Source organism: Prenolepis imparis, unplaced genomic scaffold, assembly GCF_030444845.1.
Source record: "Prenolepis imparis isolate NDT839.2.m4 unplaced genomic scaffold, iyPreImpa1.0 SCAF_4, whole genome shotgun sequence".
In the NCBI taxonomy this organism is placed as follows: domain Eukaryota; kingdom Metazoa; phylum Arthropoda; class Insecta; order Hymenoptera; family Formicidae; genus Prenolepis; species Prenolepis imparis.
Genome location: NW_028141162.1, coordinates 19438716 through 19451580, shown reverse-complemented (window position 1 = coordinate 19451580; position 12865 = coordinate 19438716). Strand labels below are relative to the sequence as shown.

General features: G+C 29.9%; 1 protein-coding gene across 3 annotated transcripts; it reads right to left on the bottom strand.

Annotated features, from left to right (window-relative positions):
- Positions 1 to 2332: 2332 nt before the first annotated feature.
- Positions 2333 to 8786, bottom strand: LOC145935253 (uncharacterized). 3 transcript variants are annotated; one of them, XM_083036399.1, is made up of 7 exons: positions 8590 to 8786; positions 6032 to 6251; positions 5638 to 5862; positions 4474 to 4596; positions 3423 to 3643; positions 3118 to 3277; positions 2333 to 3009 (listed from the first exon to the last, which is right to left on the bottom strand). In XM_083036399.1, exons 2-7 carry the CDS (start codon positions 6228 to 6230, stop codon positions 2843 to 2845), a joined length of 1095 nt encoding a protein of 364 aa, XP_082892525.1. In that variant the 5' UTR covers positions 6231 to 6251; positions 8590 to 8786; the 3' UTR covers positions 2333 to 2842. The 3 variants fall into 3 exon arrangements, with proteins under 3 accessions (XP_082892525.1, XP_082892526.1, XP_082892527.1); XM_083036400.1 differs by having other exon boundaries at positions 6032 to 6246; XM_083036401.1 differs by having other exon boundaries at positions 6032 to 6230.
- Between the last annotated feature and the right edge of the window lie 4079 nt (positions 8787 to 12865).

Here is a 12865-nt window from a genome sequence, read left to right as displayed (position 1 = left end):
CGAATAGGCTCTATTTCCCCGGTGCGACTAGCTCGAACAATCTACCTTCTGTATGGGTCGGGGATGGCGACGACGTCTCACCAGCTTCCGTCCTCTGCGACGTCACTCTCGCTTCGATCTCGTTTTGCGTTTCCTTATCGTCGACAGGACCTCTGTTCACTCACGCGTCTTGCCCGACAGTGACGAGCGGAAGTCTCGCCGGAGACACGCTGGCGCCGTATCGCCGAACTAGGCCGCTCGGGGCGCTCCCGTAATCAGGGCCGTGAGGCGGCCCGGAGGATCCCCGCGGTCGTTGCGGCGGCTCTTCGCTTCCGCGCTCTTTTTCTTTTCCGGGGTCGTTCCTCCATTCCCGTAGGATACGGGCGGGAAAATCTTGCGGCAGCTTACGGGGGGCCCGATTCCGGCCGCCTCGGACACCGGATGTCGTCCGCCGCGAGTCCTCAATCGATCGTGGATCGCATCCGAGTCCGGGCGCCGGGCATGCCATCGGGTCCCTTGCCGTAACTCCGTGGCGGGGCTCCTGCGCACTTCTCGCGCGGAGTGGCCTTCCCCTTTTCCTCAGCTCTCAATCCCTAGGGAAGAGGAGATGGATATCAATTTTACGCGGCATCTACTGTCCCGAAAAGTATTTAAGGTCAGGATATTTTAATAGCGATCTCACCTAGCGTGTTCCGTAAGGCGTGGCCTCCCCTCGTCCTGTTTCTTCCCTTTACGCCGCTTTTCCTCCGGATGAGATGTCGTCGCTTCTCCCTCGACCTTCGCTAATTTCGCTAATAGCTGCCGCAGCAATCGCAACAGCTACGGCAGCACGCAATCGAAACGCGCAGCGGCGGAATCGCGTCCGATTCCGCGCTCGAATCGCTCTCTCTCTTTCTTATTTTAGAGAGAGCAGAAGTCCCAAAATCACCCCCCCGGTCGGGTCTCGCGACCCTTCCCACAAAACAATTTGATATACAATGTATATACATTTCATATACATTTATTTATATTGTATATACATAATATATACACATGTATTACAGCGTACATCCAATGTATATGAAATGTAAATGCAATAGTACCCCCAGCGCATGTACATGGAATGTCATAAAAATATACATATGTACATGAAAAAACACATTCTATGTATATACTTCATGCATGTACATTTAATTTTTATGCACGTACATAGGATATACATAATACGTGCATAGCATGTACATAATATGTACATAAGATATACATAATACATGCATAGGATGTACATAGGATATACATAATACGTACATAGCATATACATAATATGTATATAAGATGTACATGGCACATGCATAGGATGTACACAGGATATACATAATATGTACATATCATGTACATAATATGTATATAAGATGTACATGACACATGTACAGAATGTACATAGGCTGTACATAATACGTGCATAGCATATGTACATAATATGTACATAAGATGTACATGACACATGCATAAGATGAAAATAATACGTGCATATCATGTATATAGAATGTATACATAATATATACATAGAATGTGCGTAAGACATGCATAGGATGTATATACATATTATGTACATGCCACGCACGTATTATATGTGCATGTAGCACATACGTAACATATCCAAAATGTTCCATTTTAAATGATTTACTTGAATATTTCTTAGGGACAGCATTTTAGGGGAAAATATTTCAAAAGTTGTAGAGTTTAGAAGGAAATACTTAATGGTGACTTAAATTTTGAATTACGTTCATTTACCAAGATCATATATATAGAGATCAATTTCTTTTTAGGAAACTCCTACAATTTTTTTATATAAATCGATTCTTTGTTACATTTTATGTAAGAAATTATTAAAAAATTGACCAAATGTCAAACTATAAAACATAAAATATCTTATAAATACGCTTGTAATTTTTTACACAGAATATAACAAAGAATCGATTAATATAAAATATAATTGACAGTTTCTTTTAAAAACAAAATTGACCTGTAAATGACTTTAGTAAATGACCGTAATTAAAAATTTAGATCACTATTAAGCACTTCCCTCTAAACTCTATAACTTTTGTCTGAAATATTTTCCCCTAAAATACTCCCTAAGAAATATTCAAGTGGATCATTTAAAATGAAGACATTCTGGACATGTCACATACGTGCTACGCACATATTATGTACACACGCCATACGAGTATTATATACATTCTATGCATGTATTATGCACATCTTCTATACATATAATGTACACGCCATGCACGTACGTATTATATACAAACTAAATGTTTATTTCAACAAAGTTATATAAAAGATTATTGCAAGAGAATAAATAACACAAAAGTTAAACTTAGAAGTAATAAAAAAATTGTATTTATTGCACGTATATGAAATGAGCATAAGATGCATATTAGTTAGTCATAAGGTACATATGTATTTTTATAACAAAACTGTAATTTTAAAACTAAAGCGCAAGATATGGCAACTTCTATACACTTTTTTTAAATAATATTAACACATATGTATGAAAATAAAATACTTGAATAACGCAAAAGTGTAATTAAGATTACTACAATATATGAATATATTACTACAACATATGTATGTTAGAAATTATTAATAAAAAATCTAATAATACAGGAATAATATAGGAATATATTAATATTTTTTATCAGAACCGTAAATATTAGTAAATTAAAACAAAATTCATTGTGTGTAAATATAATACGTACAGTGAACGTACGCGAAGAAACAAAGAATTATTAAAAATAATAGAAACTTTTGTACTATTTTTACTCTCTATTCTATACCATAGCTGCCATCATATGAGTAGTGTGTTTTAAATATTTTAAGACTACTCTCCGTTACTGATCTGCGGGTTCTCATTAACGTCTTGAGTAGTTGCAGGTTTATTTTTGTTATTATTAAAACGATCTTTGCTCCTTACAAGCCATGCTTTTATAAAACTTATAATTTCTGCATTTGTGCAATCATTAGTATTCTTATTGAGTCGTACGGCAGCTGCAAAAGATTATCACAAATTATATTAAAGTAAAAAGTTTTGCAAAATTTTAATTGTATGATTATTATTATAATTGTATTATTATAACTTAATGGTTTTTAATTTACAGAAAATAGTAGATGCTACAGCTAAATCCTTGAAGATTTTCTTTTTCTTTGCTCCTTCCCAAGAGTAAATCATACCAACTTCGTTAGTAAATACATGATACATAATTCTCCGTACAATCTCTTTAACGTTACTACCTCCAATACGACTTAAATGTTGCGACTGCCATTATAAAAAGATTATTTAATTTCTTTAATTGAAAAATTGTAAAATAAAGACTTAAATATTGAATAATTTTTTATATTAATTTAATTGTTTAAATTGAAACATTTTTATAATCAAATATATCGTACTTAAAAATTCTTACCAATAGTTTCTTATGTTCAGAGTCTATCAACCAGTTTTCTAATAGAGCTAAAGAATTCTCATTTACCGGAAATGATCGTGTGATATCTAGAATTTCTTCATGCGAAGTTAAGTCTTGCGATTCATTTCTTTTACTTTTTAATAAAAGACTCATACTTTCAACAATATCGTCCATTTTTAAACTTAGAATGTGTAATTCTCTTAGAATTCGTTTTTGATATTCTGAAATAAAAACATCGATTATAAATTATATAGCAACACTTCCTTCAAAAATAATATAATTTATTTACGCATAGTATAGAAAAAATAACACATATTACAAAATACTCAATATACAAATATTGCAGAAAATGATTGTTTTGTGAAACTATTAATAGAACATTTTGACAGACCACTGATAAATAATTGTACATCTCCGGCCATGTCAAAATTGTGACGTCAGAGGCGAGAAAACAAAAATTCTTAGATGCCATTTTTAAATGAAAAGATATATTTTGATAAAACAACATTTCACACCTGACTTTAGCATACTCTTAAGATACCTCGAAAATTATCTTTTTCCCTTTATAATCAGTCAACAGCTGTAAAAAATAGCTATATAAAGTCCTAGTCCGTTCAGTCTTGCACATGCACAGCTATTCCATATTACAAAGTCTGATATTACGATCATTTTACAGTTGTTGATTGGCTATCAAGAGAAAAGCATAGTTTTCGAGGTATTTTAAAAGTACGTTAAAGCCATCTGAAGTGGTATTGTATCAAAATATTTATTTATCCAAAAATGACATCTATGAATTCTCAACGTGACACTTCTTGCTTCTGACGTTACGATTCAACATGGTCACAGCGAGTACCCAAAAGCCTTAATAGGATATCGATACAACAAGATCATTTTTAAACCATATTTATCATCTTTACTTAATATTTAATATATAAAAAAAGAGAAAAACTTGTTTAAAATATGGAATATCAAATTTATCAAAAGAAAATTAGTGGTACTACAAAAAAAATTAATCTTATTTTCATTATTACATGTACAAATTTAATCTTACCATTATTCTGTTGAAGAGTCGAAGTAGGCTGCTGTGATACTGCAGATAGATTTTCAGACTTATTAGACGTAGTAACAGAGGTAGAAGCTTTCAACTGATCATTTTTGTCAGTGACATTAATCCCTTCAAAAAATAATGATTGAACGTTACTCTTTTTACATATCATTGGATATTTCTTTGAGACTTTTTAACTTTTGAGACAGAAAAACAAAGTATACTAATAAAATGTATGAAAAAATATTGTATATTTTTAAAGAAATCATCTTTGTACATCTTTATTTCATTATTTCTGATGAATAGATTAAATATTTTTTTTCTGTACTATATGCACAAACAGAATATTAAAAAGCATTGATATAAAAAATAATTACAAATATAAAAATAGAACAAAAGCCACAGCAAAGTGTTCGCGCAAAATGTTACTTCATTACTTGGTTAAACGCGTTTCTGTTTGATAGTAGACCTTCTTCAGCAACATACTAATTATAACAAAATTCTGCCGTAATTATATAAATAATATCGATTGAGTCTATCGTTTTGACAAAAACATTTGACTGTGTTATCAATAGGCGACAGAATGATATAGTATTAATAAAATTAATGATTAATTTGACATACATTATGGCGACAATTATGTTTATAATTACGGCGTAGAATTTATTATAATTTTTATGTTACTGAAGGTCTGATATCGGACAGAAACGTTTACCAAAAAGTTTTATATAATTTAAATAATTCACATTAAAACGTTTTTATAATCAATTTATAATCAAATATACTTTACCAATCATTACTTATGTTCAGAATCTAACAAGTCTTCTAGAGTTAAAGAATTCTCATTTACTGGAAATGTGATATCTAAAACATCTTCATGCAATGATAAGTTCTGCCACTCATTACTTTTACTTCTTAATAAAAGATTCATAGTTTTACTGATATCATCAATTTGTAGATTGTGTAATTCTTAAAGTAAGAAAGTAAGAAAGTACAATTTTGCACGAACACCTTGCTGAAGCTCTTGCCCTATTTTTGTATTTTTCATTATTTAATTTTTGAGTTTTTTTATTTTTATTATACAAAAAATTATTAATGAAATATTAAAATAGAATTCTTGTCTTACAAATATATGTATAATATTGTATGATTGTTGCTTATATTACTTACCACTTAATTGAGTTTTTTCTATTGGAGTTGGAACAGGATATATAACATTATCCGAGGATACTTCGGTTTCAGAGGATAATTCATATTCATTTTCAGATTCTTTATGATGGCTTTTTTTCGTGCTCCTTCTACGTCTATATTTCCTTTTCAATTCTTCGTTATTAGAGGAGAGATTATTTGTGTTTTTAGCTTTATTGGCTTTTTTTTGTGCTATTTTATAATTGTCTATAAAAAACAAAATTAAAAACAATAAAAAATCGATCCATACAAATTTCGTAAAATGTTAATACATTTAGTGTATTATACTAAATGTATTAACATTTTACGTATAAACATTTTAGGAGTATTTTATTATATAAAGTATTCTGTGAGAATGTGTCAAAGTGTATTTTACCATAGCTGCCTAAAAGGTTTGCTTCATAGAGTGCCCAGTCGGCTCCAGGAGATTGCTTTTTTTTTATAAAGTCTACTATAATATGTTTTGCAGTGCCTTCAGGTGGCCAATAGCATTGTGAATTTTTTTTCATGTACCATATGTCAGGTACAGCTTCAACTGTGTCCTCATCATCAAATTTTACAACGTACCAGGTCATCTTGGATATTTTATAACTAAACTAATTATTTTATATTATGTACATTCAAATATGTTTATAAATTTAGCAATCTAATATTAATTTTTGCAATTTTTTATAATTAAACATTACAACTCTAATAAATTTTAATTATTAATATCAATAATAATAGCAATGTACTTATATTTATGGTTAAAAATAATAAATTATAAAATTATAAAATTATGCATGTAATAAAGGAAATGAGATTAATTTTTTTTTGTATGGTAGTACTACTAATTTTCTTTTTATAAATTCGATATTCCACATTTCAAGTATGTTTTTATCTTTTTTTATATATTGAATATTAAGCAAAGATGATGAATATGGTTTAGAATAAAAATGTTCTTGCTTGCTATATCGATAACCTATTAAGCATACAGAATTTTTATACGAAGCAAAGTTTTTAATTTCGATAATAACGTTGGTTTTTAACTCTACGAATCTATCGGCTATTTTTAAAATATTTAAACAATAATTATCTATCTGTGCTTTTCTGTATTGCGGAGATGTACAATTATTTATCAGTGGTCCGTCAAAATGTTCCATTAATAGTTTCGCAGAAGAATCATTTTCTGTGATATTTGTACATTGAGTAATATTATATTCTTCAGTTGTACGATGAATAATTTGTTGCAGAGGTTGAGCAGATTTGCGAATCTTTTTTTTTAATTGCTGCATATAATTCTCGAAAGGAAATGCGCTGAAGTTGTCAAGTGCACCATACAGTTTTACACAATTACTTAAATGTAAAAGATTATGTATGTTATGCGATACAAAATCTGGACCATTAATTTTTATGGATTGACAAATAAAATGTTCCATCAAATTATGAGCATATATTACATAGTTTTCAAGTTTTGAATAATATTCACTTATCATTAAAGAACTTGCAAGACTTAATGTAATGAAGTGATTATAGATTTTGGATGATAATATCTCTTTCAAAACTATAGGACCAGCATAATAAAAAAAACCTAAATTCTGTAGCCTTATATCTTTTACACTCATTTATAAAACGCGTCTTTCTAGAAAATTCATGAGGAATATATCGTTTTAATTTTAAAAGGTTTTCACTAATTTTATTAACATCACGAGCTCGTAATTTATAAGGTGGTTTACCATGAATCCACCCATACCGTTTGTGACAAAGAAGTCTTTTCATAGCTCCTAACAAAAGACAATGCATATAGTCAATTGGTACGTTATCTATCATATTAAAGTTTGGTATATTTAACAGCAAGCTTCTACCAGTATGATGCTCTGATTGAGCAGCAGTTCTAAAAGAAGTATCGGTTCTTTTGGAAAAATTTCTAGTCTCAATAAAGCATAATACATTATGATACATTTCTCCTTCTTGATCACATTTCGTACATGAGAAATGGCCTGTGTGATGCTTAATAGATAAGGCAAATGATTTTGCGGGTGAATCGCAAATTAACATTAAAACTCGAAAATTATATTTACAAGAATTGATTGATATACCGTTAGCTGATAGATAAATACATTCATTAACAAAGTCTCTAAAATAATCATCAACAGATTTTGGCTTTTCTGTGCCATGATATAAGGCGACCAAAAACACTTGTTTCATAAGAACTTTTATTGATTTGATAGAACATAAAATAGGCCAAAACGAGCTATTAGTACTTTTGCTCAAAGGCAAACCGTCAATGTTGACAGCTAATAAAAACTCTTTATTTGCTGATATGCTGATCTTGTGATTTTTACAAAATAAGTTTAAAGTTTTCTCAATACCAAAATAATAATATGTTCCATTACCTAGAGATGTTACAGCTACATTTCTAGGTGTTTTTAAAAGTGTTCTTGGATCTTTTGGTAGATCATCACAACCAGGTATTTCCCGTATAATAGAAAGTAGATTTCTCAACGCTGACAATGTAATATTTTCCTTTATAGCCCATTTGGCTAGTTTCTCAGATAGCGGTATATCAATTCTTTCCTGTCTAACATCATGTAATAATTTTTCAGTATTATCCACGTTATGAAGTAACTCATTGCTCATTGTTGAATTGATGTTTGTGCAATTATCATTAATGTGACATGAATTCTTGTACATTATATTATCGTTAACATTATTATCAATGTTGCAATCATCATTGGTATTAATGCCATAAGAATCATAAAATAAGTTTGAATTATTATTGATTATAGCTAGAGATTGATTTATTTTATTTCTAAGTTTTTTTTTAAACTTTATCTTCTTTCTTATTTCAAGCTCGTACATAGCCATGGTCGAAACAAGGTTAGAATATAACTACAAATTGTATAAATTAATGAAATTAAGCAATTATGTGTATACTATGTATATAATACTTACTTTAGAAAAGAATAGCTGGTAAATTACTGTATACTTTGATACAACACAAAATTTTGTCGAAATAACGTATTAATATCGGAACACAATGCACAATGGAATTTGATGCACGAAGATACAGACGTGATGCCGTTCCCAGGTCTCGCACGTTGGTCTGGCGCGCATGCGCTTGACGGTCTTGCAGAGTTCCAGCGTAGCGTAGCGAACAGAGCTTACTAATGAAGAGGCCATAGCGTGCAAGCGCGCGCGAAGAAGATCGACAGAGAAAGATATATTTTCTATCTCAACTATGGCCGTACAGGTCAAAAAGGTTATTTTGGAAGCAGGGTAATAACCTTAATTAAGCATCACACAGGCCATTTTGCATGTGTGAAATATATGATGAAGAAGGAGAAATGTTTCATAAAGTATCTAAAATCTTTTCTGCTATCATACAAAAAAATTTATTTTATTTCCATTTTATAGATTTTGGACGCTAACATTACTTTGAAATATTTTCACAGAATTTTGTTTTTAATTTTGCTTTTATAGACAATTATTGTATAAATTAACAACAAAATTGCAATAAAAAGCCAATAAAACACGAACAATCTTTCGTTTATGGAATAAAAGTATCGAAGAAACTCAATTAAGAGTTCGATGGTTTCTTTCAAAAAATCTATATTTTTTAAAAAGATAAATTTTATTTGTTTTTCTGCAAAGGTTAAAAAGAACTCAAAAGTTAAAAAAACTTTCAAAAAAAACAAATAAAATTTATGAGAAAATATATTTTTTTCTTTCAAAGAAAGAAATCATAGATTTTCTAGTCACATAGAAATATTCAATGAAAATGTAAAAAAAGAATATATCGTTCAACTTACCTTTTTCGAATAAATACAGATATCATTGATAAAAAAGATCGCCTGAAAGTTGCTTTTACTTCTGTTGCTACGTCTGTCAATCTCAACGTCGCTGGTCTGTAACTAGTATTTTTTACAACTTTCGATCTATATACTCACAAAGCACAAATAAAGTATGTATATTATTGTGTAGAAAAACGCATTGCTACATAAATTATAATCAATATTTTTATTTCAAAAATTGAAAAACCCATTTAGAAATAAAAAAGTGAAAAGAATGAACCTAACACAGGACCTCTATATGTGAGATACGCTTGAGTGTTCTAGATCACAATTATTTTTAGTGAATGATATGATATTAAGTTAGAGAACTGATTGATAGATCTTTAGCATATGAAACTATATTGGTAAAAATTAAAACTTATGATTCATGACGCAAGCGAAATCACTGATAAATTTTCACTTTTCACGTTTTCATTCTAACAAAAAAATTACATGATTGATACCTTTTACATAAGACGATTTTAGAACCATCGCATAAACTTCTAAAACGGCAAATACAATGAGAATTATTTGTGCATCCTGCACATTTTATGTATGTACTTATCATATGTACATTTTGTATACATCTTATGTACATTATATGTATATACATGGCATGTACTTTAATGTATTGCCACAATTATGTGCACATATGTATATACGTGGTATGTACGTTAATGTATATCCAAATTATGTATATACACAGTATATACATGGTATGTACTTTAATGTATTGCCACAATTATATACATATATGTATATACATGGCATGTACGTTAACGTATATCCAAATTATATATATACACAGTATATACATGGCATGTACTTTAATGTATTGCCACAATTATGTACATATATGTATATACATGGCATGTACTTTAATGTATATCCAAATTATGTGCACGAATGTATATACATGGCATGTACTTTAATGTATTGCCACAATTATGTACATATATGTATATACATGGCATGTACTTTAATGTATATCCAAATTATGTGCACGAATGTATATACATGGTATGTACTTTAATGTATTACCACAATTATGTACATATATGTATATACATGGTATGTACTTTAATGTATATCCAAATTATGTATATACATAGTATGTACTTTAAAGTATTGCACCAATTATGTACATATATGTATATACATGGCATGTACTTTAATGTATATACAAATTATGTGCACAAATGTATATACATGGTATGTACTTTAATGTATTGCCACAATTATATACATATATGTATATACATGGCATGTACGTTAACGTATATCCAAATTATATATATACATAGTATATACATGGCATGTACTTTAATGTATTGCCACAATTATGTACATATATGTATATACATGGCATGTACGTTAATGTATATCCAAATTATGTGCACAAATGTATATACATGGTATGTACTTTAATGTATTGCCACAATTATATACATATATGTATATACATGGCATGTACGTTAACGTATATCCAAATTATATATATACATAGTATATACATGGCATGTACTTTAATGTATTGCCACAATTATGTACATATATGTATATACATGGCATGTACGTAATGTATATCCAAATTATGTATATGAGATGTATATACATAGTACATACAAGATAATTTTTTCATATTATGAAGAAAAAATGCATATACATAGCATATCCGAGGTTATGTGGGTTGTGACGGACAATTTCACCAAAGGAAAACTGTCACGTCACAACACATACAGGTTGACATACAGAATGTTCTGTATAAATAAGATAGATCAGTGCTATCGTATTTCTTGTAAAAAAATAAGCATCTTTTTCTTTTGTTATTTCCAGAAATACATTGTTTTCAAGATATCTTATTTTTCAAGATGTTAGTAAGCAACAAATAAATAAAACGTATTATTTAATGTTGTTATATGTACGTATTATTTAATGTTGCTAAAAATACGGTTATATATGTTAAATATATAATGTTAAAATAATAATTCTTTACAAACAAATATAAGATTTATAGGATAGGTAACATCAAAAACATCTATGATTATACATATAATACTAATGTCCAATCAGCTTATTTATTTACAACTTCTTCAATTCGTACAGTGTGTATAAATTATAAATATTAGAAAATAGAGTTTAAAAAATGTTTTACTTTGCATAAATTTTAAGATGTAAGTAACAATCTTAAGATCAATAAATTTTTATTACGTAATTAATATAATTACTTGTAACTCATGACAAACCAATAATTAATTTTGCGATATTATTTTCACAGAAGTTTTAATAACAAAAACAAGAATTAATGAATTGTCAAGTTTCTAAAAATTGTATTTTTAAAAATATCATATAGTTAATTATGCAGAAAACATTCTTCATATAAATACAAATAACAATAATATTGTCGTAGTACATAATCAGGTGTGTGCTGAAACTATAACGCCAAAAATTAATTATAAGAAAACTTAGGCTTACAATATTTCGCAATCTGAATATACATATACAAAATGATATGAACATGATGTATATATTAATCAATACAATATGCAAAATCACAATACGCATATTTGTACAAATCATGCATTTTTATAGATTATTATTCTGTGGAATAGCAACACGCGCGGTAGTATTCCATTGCAGCGTGTTCAAGCGTGTTGTATCAAGCGATCTTTAGATACGATTTGTATAGTCTTTATATTCTTTTTTGTACATATTAAAACAAGATTTCGTATTGTGCAATAAGAAAACATGATTGGTAGACGACAAGATGCAATTTGGCAACATTTTACTAAATTACAAGAAAACGACAAACCAGTAAGAGTCAAATGTAAACATTGTAAAAAAGAAATGTGTTCTTTAGTAGCACGTATGAAGTTGCATATACAACACAAATGCGATTGTATAAATAAAGACGAAGTATATGATCAATTTGAAGTGGATGACATCGATCATGATGACTCAGGAAGAAAAACTTGTATGTATATACATATATCAACTCTATATATCAACTCTAAGTCACTGTAAAAATAAATTACACACACACAGACATATACATTTACAACTTATCACTTTACGAAGTATAACAATTATTTTATTTTTAATAGCCTATTGTAATATTGATTTTATTTATTCTCTCTCTCTCTCTCTCTCTCTCTCTCTCTCTCTCTCTCTCTCTCTCTCTCTCTCTCTCTCTCTCTCTCTCTCTCTCTCTCTCTCTCTCTCTCTCTCTCTCTCTCTCTCTCTCTCTCTCTCTCTCTCTCTCTCTCTCTCTCTCTCTCTCTCTCTCTCTCTCTCTCTCTCTCTCTCTCTCTCTCTCTCCCTCTCCCTCTCTCTCTCCCTCTCCCTCTCCCTCTCCCTCTCCCTCTCCCTCTCTCTCTCTCTCCCTCTCTCTCTCTCCC